The sequence below is a fragment of the Schistosoma mansoni genome, chromosome 2 (genome assembly GCF_000237925.1).
Source record: "Schistosoma mansoni strain Puerto Rico chromosome 2, complete genome".
Taxonomy (NCBI): Eukaryota; Metazoa; Platyhelminthes; class Trematoda; order Strigeidida; family Schistosomatidae; genus Schistosoma; species Schistosoma mansoni.
In genome coordinates, this window is record NC_031496.1 from 10,464,800 (window position 1) to 10,485,255 (window position 20,456).

The 20,456-nt window shown below is 32.0% G+C and overlaps 1 protein-coding gene across 1 annotated transcript in view; it reads right to left on the bottom strand.

Moving 5' to 3' along the window:
* Positions 1 to 20,456, bottom strand: part of Smp_103570 (serine/threonine kinase) — a 64,891-nt gene that overhangs the window by 22,591 nt on the left and 21,844 nt on the right. Inside the window, exons 5-7 of the mRNA XM_018795638.1 lie at positions 18,821 to 18,944; positions 11,486 to 11,640; positions 7,916 to 8,018 (exon numbers count right to left, since the gene is read on the bottom strand). Of these exons, the coding sequence (XP_018649931.1) occupies positions 7,916 to 8,018; positions 11,486 to 11,640; positions 18,821 to 18,944 (382 nt within the window). The remainder of the gene's footprint in view (positions 1 to 7,915; positions 8,019 to 11,485; positions 11,641 to 18,820; positions 18,945 to 20,456) is intronic.

A 20,456-nucleotide genomic window follows, 5' to 3' on the forward strand; every position in this document is an offset into this window, starting at 1 on the left:
AATTCTTAAAATCATTAGTGTTTGAAATGATGAAGACAATTATTACCTCAACTACACTTTTTGATGATATTGTGCCCCCTAAATTGTTTGAATTAATTCCTTGGCTCTAATTCTCTTCTGTAGTCTATTTTGGTTTTTTTTTTTGGATTAGCGCCATGTAATTTTGAGCCATAATCAGTTATTATTATCCCTTAACGATTTTTTGTGATTATTATTTGGTTATTATTATGACTTTTATGTTTTCCATTTTTCTTCATATCTGTCAAGCGGACAATTATTATTCATAGTTTTGATACGTAAATTATTTTCATCTTTATATTCTTTCCTAACCCAATTATTATTACATAACCTCATTTGACAATTGGAGTCTCGAATCACTTTATTACGCAATCTTATTTGAATTAATTCTGGAGGATTCACTCTCAGTCTAGACGACATTATCATCTATGCTTATTATTATTATTATTAATGGCTTTATTTAAAATTATATTTTTGGTACAATGTGGAATTCTCAGCACATAGCATTTCAACAAGTTTGCGTTTCTTATTTCGTGATCGATCCTGATGACAGATATCGAGTGATCACGAGTTCACGAATCGAAATCTGAATAATATTTATTCTCATCAATGCGCAATGCCAGCCACCACAATGTCTCTGATTGTACGTTTTTGTAACTTGTACAGAGAATGGTCGTAAACCTTTTACAAACACGCCTGAACAGTCTATATGATTAATAGACATAATAATGTTAAAATAAACAAAACAGATAACTTGTTGAAATATCCAGATGACAAGAACAGGTAACCCAGATAATCAAGCAGACCAACCCTGAAAGTTAACATAACATAAAACATTAGATTGATTGCTATCGGTGGTAGATGATGAGTTAGTGCGTTTGAACGACTTGGTTTTCAAACAACCAAAGTTTGTAAACTTTGTATCATGGACAACTTAATCTGATAGACAGTAAAACTAGTCTCCAAAAAAAGGGAAAATTTAATCCAAAGGTCAGTAAAAACGCTTGCACCGGATTAGTAAGTTACGTTATTATCATTATTATCAGATTGTTAAAAGTATTACTAAAATTAGTATACTACTTTATTTTATGTTAAAACAACTTATAAACGTCAAAATTGTGTGCGAATGAGCAGTAATCAAATAGTGCAGTTCCCCTATCTGTGACTCCCACATTCTATTCAAATGATTGAATACATTTTTTTAATGTAAAAACAATGTAACAAAAAATCCAGTCATTCTAATCTAAACTTTAGATTTGCACTGAATTACTGTACACTACAATACTACACATAGTATAGAAGTAATCACTGGTAAAATAAAACGAGTAAGGAGTCTATCAAGTGCATAACTTATAGTGGAAGAGGACATTTTAAACAATAACCACTTAAACTTATAGAATGCTAATGATTTATTATACTAAAAAAACGGAATCAATATTGAACTTTGACAAGTGAAGAAGAGAAAATGAATGAGTTTAAATAGAGAGAAATACTTCAGAAGGGGTTTTGTGGAGATTCGGTATTTTCATAGTTGAAAGCACAAGTCAATTGAACCTAGATCACCAAGGAAAACCTGGAAGCACTGGACGGCCGTCTCGTCCTATTGTGAGAATCCTCAGCATTGCGCGTCCACGATCTCGCCTCGCGAGATTCGAGGATTGGTTGAAGTTAGACATTAACACCATCGGATGCCGGCTCAGTTATGCACAATGTAGAAGTGGTACATATGTGCAACGAATCACAATTACTACATTGCATCAGTACAGTGAAATGTTGAAATATTATAAAAAGTAACAGTATTAATGATAATTTAGTGAACGGGAATACAGGCGGAACAATCAAATTGCAGAGTCCTTTAGTATTATCTGAGAACCATATAGTAAATACTTCATTTGCAGGATATAAATCAATTGTCTCAGAGTTGACTGTTCCTTCGTTTCTATACCAATCACTCTCTGTTCTTGTTCCCTTCTTTCAATCTTCTTACCATCAGATATTTCACTTTCAATTGGTGATACATGCTACTTATATCTGTGGACATCACTTGCACACATCATAATAGTAATAAAAATATTTTTTGTTATATTCCAATGAGTAGAAAATTGTATTTCTGACGTTTAGCGATTTAGTGCAAGCCACTCCTTCAGAGCAAATCAATAACCGAAATAAAATTAATACAAGTTAAAATAGTTAAAAGGAAACAACGGAGATTATTTTTAATACAATCAAAACCATAATATTAAATCATAATGTGATGTATGCTACTTGTGTTTGCAGATATGAGTAGTATGTAACACAATTCGGAAGTGAAATGTCTGCAAGCACAAGGTTGAGAACATTAAAATGAAAAGTAAGGAGACTGAAAACAATCAAACTAACAACAGGATGAAGGAACAATGAAGATTATAAGAGACAACTCAGAGAAGATATGCAAATGGTATATGATTTTCACATTTTGCTAAATCACTGTGTGATTGTGCATTAAACAATAAATTGGTCTTCCCCACCTAAGTGTTTGTTCACTACAATAGTATCAGTGATAGTAGCAAAGATCAGGCGTAAAAAAAATATGATTTGGGGAGAAATCATGAACCCGTTGCATAAGAAAACTCCAAGATAACCAAGATATTGACGATCTAAAGAAAGAGCGAATTCATCTGTCTTATTGGTAGTAATTCTAAGCCATGTCATCTGAAATCTCTAGCTACGATGAGTACGATAATCGTGCAAACATCAATCACATATTCTATACTTAACTTTATATCAATCAGACCAACAATCACTGACATTAGAGACTGATTCTACGATTTAGTTAAGTTAGCTATGGAGATTTTCAACCTATTCTTATTTGCTTTTCAAAAACAAATTATATTAATCATTATTAGTGTCTTTATTTCTATGTATTTCTTAATAATTTATTAATATACGGATTATGAAAATGAACTTTCTTTCTTTTATATACTTTCAAATATCATTATGTATTTATTTGAACTTTTGTATATTTGACCTTCATTAATTTTCATATTATAAACGCCTTGACATATGCACAAATGTGACCAGTCTATTCGAAATATGTTGTATAGATGCCTTATATATACACTTTTCAGTTCCATTCCATGTTCACATAACACAAACGATGTTTACCAAAACGCATTCACTGTTATAAAGCGGTCATAATATCTAAGTTTAGTAAATGCATTCCGGAACTAGTCAATCAGTCCATCATAAATAGAGAACAACCTGACTCAAAAGCGAATAAAGTGAAACAGTTTGAATAACAATAATCTTAATGTGTAGTCAAGATCTATAACCATGGAATGTAGTTCAAAAGAGGCAGATGAAACTAACGATTTATATAAACATACAAAACAAATGCAACTGTATCACTCCTGAGAGATACGATTAGCAAATGTTTCAACATTAAAAATCAAATATTGAGAATTCCTAGCGGAAACAACGCTCTTAATAATAATAACCATAATAATAGTATTAAAATGAAGTAAAACAAAATCACTTAAGTAAAAGTAGGAGTGAAATATAAAAGAAAAGATATGAAGCAAATAGATCACAGCATGAACTAAGGCCATGATAAAGAAAAGGATATTACATATTCTATTGAACATTATTCGTTGTCCTATAGTACATTACGCATAAAATTACATATCTATGTATATATATTCGTCAGTGTTGATATATTGTACGATCATCTGAAGCCTAAAAAGTAACCTAAAACACAAATGTAACACTAGCGACCATAACCTAAAGAAAAAACACCAGACAAGTCACAACGAAACCTTTCAAGTTAGCATTGTACACTTGTGATGGAGTCTCAAGAGATTACCAAGAAAACAACTACTCAGTGCTTCCTAGCTTTCACTAACCTTTCATCATCTAATATCAGTCCTTATAAAGAACAGGTTTTTAAGGTTGAACATATTTTCACAACCGACTGAACTAAGTAAACTTATGATAAGTATTGAAATGATGTAAACACTAACAAGTCCGATCATATAACAATATTGATGTGCGTATCTATCGAATATTTATTTACAAAATGAACCCAGCATGATTTCAGATTAAGTGAAGATAGGTAACCAATAGAAATAAGGAATGAAGCAATTATATATATAAGATCTTTTTCTGTTTGTTCAAAATTAATTACAACTGGCAGATATTAAAAAAGAAAGAAAAAGAGAAGTGAGGAAAAAATATTTAATCAAGATCAATCATAGTTTATTTGTTTACTACTTAAACGATATATTTATTGTATACAAAAGAAATCGATCAGAATTGAAAAGTGAATCATTGTATTTAGAAACTCTATGGTTTTAGGCAGGGTATGTTGTATTGTAAAATCCAAAAAAGTGTTAGGTTTATGTGAAGATAAAAAAACGTCTTGCGGTCAATTACAAACCAACTGATGCTGATCATAAATAGATTGGTATTTATTAAGAAAGAAAAAAACATGAGTGGACTTGAACATAACACTCAACTTCTAATTGTAAAAGTAACTCCAAATAAAATAGTACTGAGTTAAATAATCATTAAAAAACAAATATTGAAAAATAGGCTATATTAGAAAATCAATAACTGATCTAAGTAAGACCACCACTGAAAAACTGGAAGCGAAAGACGGCTGTTTCAATCAAGTATGGAACTACTTAACAGTATGCAATTACTAACCCGTAGGCAGGAATCGAACACAGGACCTTCGGGTCTCGCGCATGAACACTCAGTCTCTAAACTACTAAGACGGAATCAAATGTTGTAATATTTTTAACTTCAATCAATTCACGATATTGCCCGACTATATTTTATTATCTTTGGTGTGTAACTAGCTCGCACCTATCACGGTTGAGTTCCATGATCACAACGTGAGATTAGAACTTGATAAAATTTCCTTTCGAAGCTAGTCACTAGTGACCACGTGATAATTGTCAGTAATAAGTCCAACAATCTCCACGATCCCATACTGTTAATTATTTTTTGTCTGATCAATAACAAAAATTAACTGGATTGACTAATAGTGTGATTATTTATTAAATGAAGATTAAATAATTTATCATGATATCATGTTCAAGATTTTTACGCAACACATAATTAGCGAGTTGAATTCTTTAAGGAATTTAAGTTATTATTAGTAGTAATCAATATTTTTTTTGTCTCTAATCAGTCATTGATTATGATGTAGATAGGGATTTTTCGAAACTATTCCACATAACTTTCAGGTTACTCAGGTATATACTGTTAAGTCAACGATTAGATGATACTATCTAGATTTCACACGACATATGTTCACTATCGAATGTATTCAATAATAATATGATTAACTTTAAAAGAGGTCAGTATTTATCGATTTACCCTGTCAATAACTATGTGGATCAAAACACGTTAGAATCTTTCGTTTCATTTAGATCTGATTTTTATCTCTACTATGACACAATATAGTTGTACCCATTGAATTATTCAATCTTTGATATTTCATATGAGTATAATTAATGACATGACTTAGTAAGAAATCGACCAATGTTACACAATATTCAATAATTGCATGGATTCTATGAAGTTAAGTATCATCTCAATGGTCTAACTGTCTAAAGTTAGCAGCGAGATCTGAAGTTCATAGGCTCAATCTTCAATGAGATCATGCATGGACTTGGTTGAGTCTCAAATACTAAGACGCAACCGTCCTTACAATTCTCCTAGTTTGGTAATGATATACGAACTGAAATAAATCTATTACGAACACCGCCTACAAATTGAATCGATTACCATAAAGCCACTTCATTTATTGGATTAAACTTGGAAAAATAGCCTACCAACTAAATGAAGCTCGCTTATGGACACATAAACATACATAACATATATGGAATACCAAGAAACGAAGAAATAAAAGCTTTTTAAATTAACATATAAGCTCACAGAACGAATATTTATTCATCCATTCAATTATGTCACTCGCCTATCGAATATACATATATATATAATTTATTCAGAGTACTACTACTATTTAATACTTTAAATTAGTCACCTATCAAAAAAGAACCTAATTCATCTTCAATCAAAAGGTTCAGAATAGAAATGAAACTGATTTAGAGTATAGTTAACATTGTTTGTAATAGTAATAATAACAATAATGATTTTGTTTTTGCTGTTCCCTACGTAAACCATAGAAGTGGATTATAATAATACAGTAAATTATCCAATTTATCAGTGGACTGAATTAGAAGACAACAATAAATAAATAAATAATATATATAAGACGACAACGGATTTGAAGGACATGCTTAAGTATTGAATTAAGATAAGGATTCCATTGAATAAATTATATACAAACTAATAATTTATCTTCATGACACACACACCCGTACATATAAATATATCGAGATGAGAAAGGATAATAAAAAACAACAAATAAGTGCTTTTATATACTGTCCGATATAATCGTTACTGTATATATACTCAAAATATGTGGGGAACAATTAAAAATTTATTATTAAAGTATAGATACTATAAAATGATAACATAATTAGAAGGGGGTTTTAGTGGAGATTTAGTATTTTCATAGTTGATAACAGTTAATTTAACCACAATTATATGGACGGATGAGTAAATATGTATGATGTGTGGGCGAGAATGATAATGATCGGTTGTTTTGCTGAGTCAGACATGTAGATAATGTGACAGGTGTTATATGTGTTATATATTCCCCTAACCTTATTATTATTATTATTGATTAACTTGGATTGTTGTCAGATTTGGTGTGGAATTATATTGAAGTTATTAGTCAAGCTAATCTCGTGTTCTTGATCTGAGTTGTGTTGAAGTCCTATAGAATTAGACACTAGGAGGGAATCGAGTGTAGATATTCGTCTAAGGTAAATTAACGTCCCACATACGTGTAAAAAGTGAAAGGACTGTTATAACAAAAAATCCTAGCGTTATAACAAGTATCCTACCGTTTATAACAAAGTGTATATGTATGTTCTGACTGTTGAAATTTATTTACGACTGAATTATTCAGTATCGATTAGTTCATTGAATATGTTTCTTGCTATTACTTGCTATTTATATGTGAATAATGTGCTCTAGAGTTTGAAGCAATGAATGATATTACCTGATTCGAATCCTACTTTGAACATTTTAAGTATATAACATTAATTGGACTTTTTTTTAACTATTAGTAAGGCATACCATTTCACTAACCGAAACGAATTCCATAGAAAAAATGTTTACATTTGAAAGTCAACTTACTGCTGTACATTTCATCAAGTTGAAATTAGGAAATCAAATAAATAATACTATTCTATGGTGTCATTATTACGCAATAAAATAAACTAAATAATTTATGATTACAGAACACTAATGACAAAACTATAAGTACAGATGGATGGTGGTTAGCATTGGCATCTAGGAAGTGCATTTCATCTTAATTAAGACTCGTTAACTGGATGTACCTGCATCCTTGAGTTGATGTTCACGCCAGGACTCAAACCAAGTATCGACTGCTTAAAACGTCATAGCATTATCCACTTAATTTTTGAGTGCAGGTAGCCACTAGTTTGTGTAATAAATAACTGTTCACATTTTCATTCTTATCATTAACAAAGTGATAATTTCAACGATGGTGATGAAGTAAATTCTACTTTTATTAATAAATAATGTATGTCAATATACAGATGAAAAACATTTTGGTGTGTACATATGTAAGGCTTACCTGACATAGTATTTTTAAACGAAAGCACTAAATTATTTCTGATTCATCTCGATTTCGTCGAAAAACCGATATTTATAGTAACCATAATAATAAAAGCAATAACAACAAATAAAACAACTTATGGTGAAATTATTATTGATAGAAACAAAAAACGGGACAACAACACATACACATACTTACAAAAGTCACTTGGTTTAGCTTGAGATAAATCTTTGTAGAAATCTGTTCGATGCGCTTTTTTCAAACCTGTACATAAGCCAAAATCACTCAATTTAATATGGCCCTATGGACCATTCCATAGAATATGGTATAGTTGTAGTTGTGATTATGTTACATTGATAAATGCAGACGCATGAACGATGAGTCAGATGATTGAGTTGTGAGAGGGGAAAAAAAGGAAAATCATTATGACATTAATAGAATGTTAATAAGTGATGTTTTAATCTAGAGGCAATTAGTAGAGATTGTGAAATTTTAAGGTACTTTCATTCACGAATTGGTCTTAAATAGACAACTAGTAATGACGTGAAAGAATTGGACAACCGTTTAATCCTAGTATGAGACTACTAAACAGTGAGGATTCACGAACTTGCATCCGGGAATCGAATCAGGTCTCAGTGATGATTTGGATAAGATCAATACGTGAGTCAAACAATGAAAATCTACAATCTCTTCAATTCGCTTTATACTAATAATAATCATGTGGTCATTAGAAATTAGCTCAGTGAGAAGTAGTGACCAGTGGAGTTAAAGCAATGAATGAGGATTGCGCAATATTATGAATTGACATGTACACTGAAAGATCCCCCCCTAGTGGTCTAGAGGTTAGCGGTTTGTGTGCGAGACCGAAGGTTCTGAGTTCCATTCCCAGATGCAGGGTCGTGGATGCGCACTTTTGAAGAATTTCATACTAAGACCAAATGCCCGTCCAGCGCTTCCAAGTTTTCAAAAATAGTTTAGCTGAGATTAGTTTATGTTCTAAGTCATGAAAATGTTATTTAGAAAACGCAAAGACGTTGATTTAAACAAGGAAATAAGAAATAAGAAATGAGGGAGAAACATATGTTTATAAACACTAGCTTTGTGTATCGCATATATTAGAACAAAGCATTGTTTGACGAAAAGGAAGGAAGATGAAAAATACGTAAAGAAATAGGACGACAAAGAGAGAAGGCTTTCATTCTTGTTTTCTACTAAAAGCTGAACTCAAATTAGGATGTATTTTTCTGGGTTTTTTTTTAAAAAAAAAAGGAATAATAGGTACATGCATTGACCTAATCATTTTATTAGCAGTATTAACATAACAAATCATTGGATTTAAATCAAAAATATCAAATAATTTGCACAAAAATACAACATTAACTTTAGTACTGTTGTATCCGGAAGAGAATTACGAATGGTAACTTTTGAGGACTATTTACTGGTCAATGTAATATGTATATTCCCTATAGTAATTAACCTAGTCATATTCGTTTCCTCTTATCACTAACTTTATTTTGACCTTTGAACTATTATTATACGATTCTCGAGTTATCATCAGTTTATTGATTACTATTCACAGCCACATTCGGCTAAATATTGTACAAATGTTATTATCTATTTTATGGGTCGATATGGTTTGTTTGGTTGGTATATAAACTCAGTATGTTTGAAATAAAATGATTCATACCACTGAGGCTGTTATTGGTGTTTTGGACTTCACTGGCTGGGCTAGGCAGATCGCAGGACCGGTTAGCACTCTAGTCTGCTCGTACGGGTTTCGTGTCACTGTTCCAGTCTATAATTCGCTGCTCCCTGATTGGCGGTTCTATCGCGTCACACATTAGCAAATCATCCACTCGGCTACGAGATATAACACTTAATAATATTATTTAATCAGTCGATTAAGTCGAAAAACTGATTTATAAATAACAGCTGAGGTTGTGTAGTCAACAATTACACATCTCTAAACTACAGTCTGCTCTAATGTATGATGTCGGTTGAAGTAGGACTATGGTAAAACAATATCAAAGATTGACGAATTGATACCATGACACTAATTGATGAAGTTAACGACTGTCTATTTATGTTATGAATTTAGGGGTGGAATTTTCTTTAACGACTTCTAGAGGCTGATGAGAAGAAAGGCTTAGGGCTTCTAATCGACACGGTATATAATCGACAACCGATTATGATAGAAAAGGCTTCGACAGGATTGGAGAATAAGGATTAAATCATCACAACATCGGTTGGCAAAAGATTCATCATGGTAGTCTTTGATGAAGAGAATTTTTATCAAGAAGGTCGAAGATATGTTTGAAGACTACAATGATAGCGCAATAAGAAGCGAATGAGACTGAGTACGTACAATAAGAGCTAAACCTATCCTACAGCATTCTCACTCCACAAAACTTGAAGACAGCCATCATATATTTATTATTCCAAGGAATAGCTACCCTCATAACTTTTTAAAAGATGTCACAGCAAAACCGTCATTAGGAACCGAAAGATCTTTTATTATTATTATTATTATTATTATTAATGGCTTTATTCAATATTATAATCTGATACAATATAGAATAAGAAATAAATAAAATTTTGAAATCCTTGGAAATTAGCATTACTCAAAAAAGGAACACAATAACTTGTTTGTAATTTATACATAACAAAAAAAAAGAAACAGTGAATAACAAATATCAATTACAAGACGACCTGCTTCTATTGAGACAGATATTATACTGAAAAAAGTGAGAGTATTCTCCATTTAGGTATTAACGAACACAGACAACACAGACAACGACTAGACAACAACGAATATAGATTTGACCGAGAAAGGGTCAAAATTGTATGTCGAAGATACCTTAAAAACCTCGATCAGTTTCTTAAAGTCAGACAATGAAGTCATTGTGCCACATATAGACACATCGCGACAGATTCAAACCACTTACTGATGAAAGCTAGGTCAATGAATCACGTGACCAGAGGTCACAGAATAGAATCTAGTGTGAATGAATTTGTATCACGGCAATCGAAATGGATAGATTCAGCAAATATTCTCCTCTGTTTGATGAGACAGTTGACGGTGTTATCCGAAATAACAGATAAAGTTTTGTAATTAAATCCTCCAGTTAAGAAAATCTATTAATATCAAATCCATTCATTCCCTAGATTTCTTAAAGGTCTCAACAATGTATTATCTTTGGAGGAGCTTCGCTTTTAGACTAGTATATTACTTTTTTATTCCTTCCATTTTCATTAATTTTCTCCATTTGAGACAGTTTTAAACTATGCAATTTATGCTGTGCCCTGCACTGGAACTAGGCGGTTGAAGGCTATTGTAAAGGTGTTTTGAAACCACGTTTTGTAGTAGTTAGCGCCTGTCATTGAGAAATATTCGAGATCTCAAAGGGATTGACCCTCTCTGAGGCATTAATATCTAAACCAATTCATATTGTATGCACAGATGTATTTTGACTGCGACTGACTTCTTATAAGACTGGTTACCTATTAATAATCAATATGATGTATGGTCCTTAGTGTAGAATCAATCCCGTCAATAAAGCTTCGGTTAACCTACAATTGTTCTACACACGAATACATCTGTCATTATTACAACTGCTTAGAGCCAACGAGATGGTATACCGAAACTGTAGTTTGTTCTTTTATTAAATTATGACGAACGGTACCATATGGAATTATAGAAATAATAACCGAATATTCCAAAATCAGGATTACTTAAACACACACATATGAACACAAAAGCATAACTACCTTTGCATCAAGTAATAAATTGTCCGGTTTAATATCACGATGAATAAAACCCATTTTATGTATTGAATCTATTGCTAAAACGGTTTCTGCTATATAAAATTGAGTTTGAGATTCTGTCAATGTATCACGTTTCATCAACAGTGTCATCATATCACCTAGATGAGAACAGAAAAAAAAGGAAATCATCGAAATAGACAGAAACGAACTAGATAAGGTAAACACTTTTTTGTTATCAAAATTAAGAACATTGTTGTGAATAAAGATAAGTTACAGTGAAATTAAACATTGTTCCGCCTAGTTTGGCCTAATTTATTTATCAACCATACACCTAAGAGAAGTTTATAGTCATCCGAGTTGTAGCGTTATTTAATATAAAGATGATTTTTTCTCTTGAAAAGGATTTGGAAATAAATGTTGGTAGAAAGATGGTGGATACATTTTACACTATCACTGGGTATTTTTTAACTTCATCTTAGTAAAGAAATAGTAGTATTGAATGAGTCATAGCTATGTGAACTAAAACGACTGAACTAATCCTGAAACCTGTAACTTATGGTGTTTTAATCGCTGGAATAGCGTTCCCAACCATAACAACTACTTAAGATACACTTATCATGGATGCCTTGAAAAGATATAACAAAACCTAGTTACAGCTAAGGGTTCATAATTGATAGCTGGCAAGTTATATATTTCAATATTATTTGTAAAAATTATATTTGAAATAATCTCGGAGATTAAAATTTAGATAGTTTCAATGTTTGCTGAATGAAATGCTAATCATTCAGATTATTTCAATTATGATTTTCACAAATCATGCCTTCTATATACTCAGCAACCGACTTCTGTCAAACTATTCGTTCAAATATTGACAGATGTTCCTTTGTTATTCCTATAAAATATTTCGTAAGAAAACTAATCCGAAAATTTAAAAAATGACCAAACAAGATTGAGGATTCACTTTCAACAGTGTGTTAACATATATTCAGTTGTATTATTATTATTATTATTATTATTATTATTATTATTATTACTTAAACAGGGGTTGAAATGAACTTGATTTTCTACTCCATTCAAAAAAATAAATAAATAGTAAAATCAAAACAATAACGATAGAATGAGTACCGATTGACTGACGTGACGACAATCAATTGTAGTTGAAACGACTGAAAATGTAAAAACAATCTTATGATTTTATTTGTTTAATTTTGAAAACCAAAAGGAAAAGAATTCGATACCTTCCAAAACCTAAGTTATCGACAACGATTATACATTATCACGTGAATCAAATGATAAAACGGATGAGCAGGAAATCGGTTTGAAAATAGTATGTACAGAATATTCACCTATTTACTCCAACTCTATACAAGTGTCATTGATGAGCATGTCACGTCCTCTGATTGGTTGTGGACGAAATACGATATACACATAACGGCACTCGAACGTGAAGAATTTCACAGTCGAAAGTCAGAAGAGGCAAGGAAAATATTAGCGTTAGCTATAACATCACTATAATTCAGCCGATCCGCAAGGAGGCAAGTTATGCTACCGTCCAATAGTGGCATGCCATGTTGGTATTCTAGAAAGCTCTCTCAGATTCTAATCGGACGGAAACTCTTTGGCTCCTTTAGAGCCAATGGAGGTTTCGTTGTGCTCCTCAAAAGCCGTTTCAACAGAACAAAGTAGGTTAGAAACGATGAATATTTTAAAATTAATTCATCATAATAATTCTACGAATAACTCATTTACATTTTAGTTATCGTACGGCATATTTTTTTAAAGGATTTATATATGTCTTCTAGCCTTTTTCATGGTTTATTCACTTATAACAGAGTAAATGGAAAATAGAAGAGCTATATTTTCATTTTTTGTAAAACAAGACTTGTTTTTTCTTATTAATAGTAAAAGTTTGATTCATTTCGTTATTGAAAATCAAAACTAAATTTTGATGGATCTATATTGGCATACTTACAACCTGCTGTATGGACTGCCTCAATATACCCATCACCTTATTTATTTATCATCATTAGTATTTATTTATTGATAATACATTAATTGTGGGTACCAATGAAATTCAGGATGCCCATTTCGTCCTATTTAGGATTTATCACCTGATTGTGAATATTCATACTGGTAAACCCAGGTGGTGAGTCTCAAACAAGACAAAACGCGAGTTCTAGATCCTACTATTATGCAGGAGCCATTTGTTCTAAACTTTCGTTTAGTTTAAACAGAGTATTGATGATATAATAGAATAAACATAAAAGACGGTATTAAAAACACAAAAAAAAACTAAAAATACTAAAGTATACAGGTCACGGGGGCATACAAATATGCATACACACTTAGTATAATATAAAGATGATGGGTAATATCATTCTACTTGAACTGAAGTAACCTGAAATTTATCAATTAAAACCAAGTATACTAGTTTAGAAATACAAACTGATGACTACACTTGTGTATGTATGCGTATAATCAATGAAAAGGATCATGACCTACAAGATGTTAGTCGATTACAAAACGATTCGAAAGGTAGGATTCAAGAGGAGTGAAAGAAAGACTAAACATTAGTACTTTTCACTTATATTTAGACGTACGTATATAAGAGTGCTTGTGAAGCTTAACTTTTCAAGGTCAAGGACATGATTGGACTGTTAGCAAACGACCACTGATATTCCTCAGGTGTTCCTCTTTTATTTTTTTAAGCATCTAGTAAGAAATGTTGAAGTTAAAAGTAAATCTCTAAGTATAGACACCAAATCAGTTTGTGAGATTGAAATCATCAATTTACTTAAGAAGTTGGAAAATCCGTTATCTACATATAGCCTACAATGACAAGCTAAGCTAGATAACATACAAGTACATTGGTAAAATAAAGATAGAAGACAATACCATAACATGATATCAGCCCACAAAATCAAATGACGGTCTATCTAAATATAGTTATTTATTTATTTGAACACATAAATATTGGTAGAAAGGGGCATCAGATACATATGCGCCACACAGATCTCATTTGATTTGTGTGAGGGCTGTGATACTGCACGGGTGCCCAAACCGAAGCAGGTGGTTTTCTTAAGCAGCCACACCCAGAGCCTTTGACCTAAAGATCTGATCCACAAGGCAGTGGAACATCGTAAGGAGATACAGTCCCCTGGTGGCCGGTGACCAACAATTGGTTCATACGCCATTTGTTCCCTTAGGATACTGGAGCCCATGTGCACCATTGGTTTGGAAGGAGGGTTTTCCAACTTTCCTAGGTGGACTTTCTGTGTCCACCAACCCGGTTAAAGTGCCGGATATTCGCATTTCGTCCTCTCAATTTCGTAGATAACACCCCCGCCACGAGAAGGCAGTGAGTAGGATTTCCCTGGCAGAGGCTATCAACACGTGACCATGTGAGAGCATTTCGAGAGGAAGAGCGGACTCTCCCCACTCTCAGCCATACCAGGGCATTTGGGGGCTAAATATAGTTAAGATTCGTGTGAATAATCGAATACTCTAGTTAAAGAAGTTAGATAGTAGACGATAATATAGAAACTATTTATTTTCCCCTGAATTTTAAATGAAAATATTATGTAGTGTTCTTCATTTTCTTATCGTACTATTTGAGATATGATGGGTCAACAGCATCTCAATGATCAGATTAAATTTATATCAATCAAGCATTGATATACTCCTAATATCTTTTATCAGTTCATAAAACTGATTGTATTTTATTGTATTGGTACTCATCTATCACTATGTGAATCAGTTAAATGAAGTCGAATAAACTGAATTATTCGATCAGTTCATGCTTTCAATCACAAAACTGTATATAAATAATTAAATTTGTCATGGAAATTATCTTATCATTCCACTGATAACATACTAATTCTAAAAAAGTAATAATTGTAAACAAAGATTTTATTCAAAAACAAATAAATTTTACAAAAAGAACACTTAAAATAAAATAATTATTTATTATTTTCATAGTTGAAATCATGAGTCAATTGAAGCTAGACCACCATCGAAAACCTGGAAGCACTGAACGGCCGTTCCGTCCTATTATGGGACTCCTCAGCAGTGCGCATCCACGATCCCGCACTCGCGAGATTCGGACCCAGGACCTACCAGTCTTTATTAAGATTTTACACATGATCTATAATAATAAAATTCATGTTATTATAAACTATGAAGGTCCACTATGGGATTTGAATCGACAACTGCATCTCTGTGTTAATGTGGTATGGCAACTCGAACTGATGTAGGTACGTACGAAGTTCTACGTTGTGACTGACTGACTGAAGGTCCAAGTCAAAAAGAATAATGGTAGTCTGTGTGAGAATTTTGAAAAATTTTGTAAGTGCTCTGTACTAAAAGTATTATCTGATTCGATTAGAAAAACCCAAAAACAGAAAATGAACACCTAATATGTGTATAGTTGAAGAGAGGAGAAAGAAAAAAGAAAACGAAAGCAAATTTCAAACAGATCTCGTTTCAATGGCTTTACTTTTGATTAGAAGTAGTGATTAGACAAAAACAGCAATAACGAGAGAACAAAAAAAGCCAAATATGCATTAAAGCATAAATCACATATTAGATAATAATAATAATAATAAAACAATGTTGATATACTTTAGTTTTCAATGTTTATTGAGATCAAGTGATAGAAAATAATCACAATATCAAAATTATTCAGCAATGAAAATGGATTACAAGTGGTTTCGTGGTGATTGGTTAATGTCATAATTCACATCAGAGATTAATATTAGTTAAACAATCACTGAGTGGTAATTCACTGAAGTCTGGTTAGAAATAGTAACCAGTAGTGTACAACTATATCGGAGGTGTAGGGGAGTTACTCATCAAAGAAAATGGAAGATAATTGTGCAATATCACGAATTGATTGAAATTAAACAATGTGAACCGTTAGATCTCGACTAAGTAGTCAAAAGGTTAGGCGCTCGGTACAACATATGAACTTTGGTTCAGTAGTCGGTGGGGTCATGAGCACTGATGAAGATTTCAGTGCCAGGACAAAACAGCTGTTCAATGTCTACGCAACTAAGATCAGTCCATGATGCAAACTGTGAAATAAAATTAAATGCATGAAATATTTAACGACTGATATTGGAAAAAAGTTTGATGCTACGTTTTATACTTGTTAGTCAAGTGTGTTTATTGTAGTGTAGCGAAGTATAAAAGAATATATTCAATGATTCACATTATCGCGTATATTGTGTATAGATATTAGCATATGGTCTTGGTACGATCGAGGGTATAAAGATTCCACTCTCCCTCTATAAATACTCTCACACGGCCACGCTTATATAACCACTAAAACGGAAGTCCTACTCACTGACTTATCGTGGCATTACTGTTGTTTACGAAATTTTGAGGACAAAAAGCCAATGTCCAGAGCTTTAACCGGGGTGATGGATATGGAGGATCCATATGGGGAGTAAGAAAACTCTGATTTCAAACCAATAGTGCACATGGGCTCTAGAATCCTGAGGCAAAAAATGGAGTATGACCCTATTGTTGGTCACCAGCTACCACAAGACTGCATCTCCTGACATTGCTTCACTGTCTTGTGGATTAGACTTCTAGATCATAGGCTCGATGAGTGATCTTCTAAGAAAACCACCTGTTTCGGTTTGGGAGCCCAGGCAGTATTTCAGCCCGCACACAAATAGAATAACAAAGTGTAGCACATACATATTTGGTGCTTCATTGTACCAATCTTTATGTGTTTAAGTAAATAAATAGGATATCTCGCTGCATCACTGGTGTGAATAGTTTAACCATCTAGTAAAGAAGAATATGTCACTCCTTTTTATAATTATTTTGCACGAAATATCTACCACGATTAAATGCATTTATATCACGTTAAGGTGAATAAGAAAAGAAACCTGATGACAGTCAATACAAATCAACAGAAGTGCACTATCCAGAAGTTACCCTTCAAGGAAGTTGACTACTATCTTATATAAAACTAAGTGTTCATTAATTTAATCACTGATAGTACACAGGACAAATAAGTACTAACGTTTTTTGTAAAATTTAGAAAATGCATAGATTTTCAATTTTCTGATTTAAAATAATCAAAATTCTGAAATCTTTGATTTAGATATCAACTAATTGATAGTTGTTATGAATAGTAGTATCAAGTACATTATATTGTGCTAAATTACAAACCCCACCTATATTTATTGTTCACAAGGTAATGAAAAGTGAACAGATGAAAATTATATTTTTATGATAAATCCACATCAGTCTATATCGTCATGAGAGAAGAGGAAACAATCCCAACACATCTGATAATGGTTATCGTATCGTGCTCTCTCTCTTTCTCTCACTGTTTTTTTCATACCTCATTCGCTTAATGTAGGCAAACAAACAAAAAATATATTACTACCATAGTAACAATATCGTTATAATAAGGATTATTAAATTTATTTTCCATAAAATATTCTATTGTTTCCCCTTTCTGTTTTGTTATATTTTATGAAAGAATTGCATTGTAATGTATGCATAGGCATTATAGAAGTAGAAAATGAAGTATAAATTAATTGTTCAGTAATATTTTCAAATAATTCTTTCTATAGCTTTAATTTCCAGAAAAAGGAAAAAGAAATGAAAAGCAACAGACTAGGATAAAGAAAGACTGAGACTGCGTTATAATGTTGACGTTAGATGAAAATCATAACGTCACAAATTAATTGGACTTAGGCATTTAGATCACTAGGATTTTGAAAACAATGGTTGAAAGGTGTGGTGATCTCAGCGAGAACGTAAGTTTGAATAAAACAGTTGTCACATTTGCATTAATAATGAAGTTGCGGAATAAAAAAGCTTGTGGACTTGATAGTTACATTCTTTATATGAATCCATATATCAGTCTGTATTCGGTTCGTGAATAACAAAGACTCAACTTGTTAAACGTTTTAACCCAGCTTCATCTACATTGATTTTGACCACCAAATGGTATCATCGTTAGTCTTCACACAAACAGTGAGACTCAGAGTTGAGTACATAAACCTAAACTTTTTAAATGAGTTATAGTAAGACATTAATTGCCGTGTTGTTAAAAGACATGATGATGTCTTATGGAAATTATGATTCACGTAAACTGGTTAATCTTAGTTACAGAGACTATTTGATTTTAATATTAATTTTATATTACACTTCAGTAAATCTATACATGTGTTTACTAAACCTATCCTTGAAAATTCAGCAACAGTGAAGGATCGAATTAACAGTAAAAATAAACTTAAATATATATACATCTGTATTTTAGGACCAATTCAACAATGATATAGATTAAATCAAGAAAACATTAATTGAACTTACCACCTGGAAGGAACTCCATAACTAAATACAGATTGACTGAATCTTGAAATGAATAAAACATTTTCACAACCCAAGGATTATCAGCTTTGACTAGAATATCACGTTCAGCTCTTACATGAGCGACCTAATAATTAGAAAACAAACGAAATATTCGAAAAATTAAAATATATTTTCAGGTTTTAAAAAGGTTGAAATTCATTACTTTACACTCAACTCAAACATCTACAATTGAAACTAGAAAACTAGCCTTAATTGTGTCATTTTTGTTTCGCGTTACATAAACTTGGTATACTTTCGAAATAATGGATGCGCACTGCTGAGGAGTTTTATGCTACGATCAAACAGGTGTTCAATGTTTTTTTGATTCGAGTGATTATCTTTAACTCACGTCAGCTCATAATCTAAAACTATGAATTCAATTATAATTCCTCTCTGAAACAACCTATACTGATAATTTACTCTAATTAGCGATGGAAATTCATAATCAGATTGACAGAAATCAACTCTGGAAGATAATTATATACTGCTATTTTATGAATGACACTTTAGTTCACAAATATACATAGAACTTCATTAGGAGATTTATGAAGATTTATATTATTGGGCGGTCCACATTACGGAATTTATTCAGTCGGAAAACTGTTAGAAAGTAGAAAGCAAAGATCTGTTGGAACCATGTACAGAATTCATGAGCAGTCTGAATTGATAGACTCAATAAGAACTGACGGCTTCCAGATATTGTAGCGAGTTCGTCATTATGAGACTAGATTCTTGTCGTTCACATCTACAATAGACAGATAGACAGAGGATGAGCAACCTAAAACTTGGTACCGATAACCAGTTTTAACCACATTTTTTGTTTTACAAATGACAGTAAGTCAAGTACACAACACAACTTTTTTAATCAATGAGATTTTTGTTATCTTATTATCACGAAAAGAACGAAAGGAATTTAAGCAAAAACAAACTCAACAAATGCCTTTGCACACATGTTGATAAATATAATGATAACATGCATGTGAAAGAAAAACGCGGGATCAATATGCGTAGAAACCCATACCAATAACAATACTACTACTAGTAGTGATAATATTAACATCACTTTCAGTATTATAAACGTGATAATTTAAACGTATCTGAAAACAAAATCAATACAAACGGTGAGTGTATCTATGTCTTTTATATGTGTGTACCTGTGAATAAGATTAATGGTCAATTTAGCTATTGTATTCATGTGCACTACAACATTTTTATAGTTGTAATGTAAAGCTCTTATGTTCCAGTGAGTAATTTATGCGTAGAACTACAATTATGCAAATATTTATAAACACTGTTACAATAGGAAAAACAACAAGAAAACATGTATTGTAATGAGTGTAAGTAAGATGTTTTTTCCTATGTAAATAAAATCAATTTTCGTTTTTTTTGTAACTCTATAGGCGAAACAAAAATGTATTACGAGTACAAATGAAGAATAACAACATTTCTGAATGAATGGTATAGAAGCTGATATATCTAAACAAACACTTTACAATTCGACGGACTACATGACAATGATAAGTATTGCATATATATTTTCTGACAAACATTCGTGAAGAAATTGCAGTCTGTAATTATTTCGTAAACTATTCAGTCA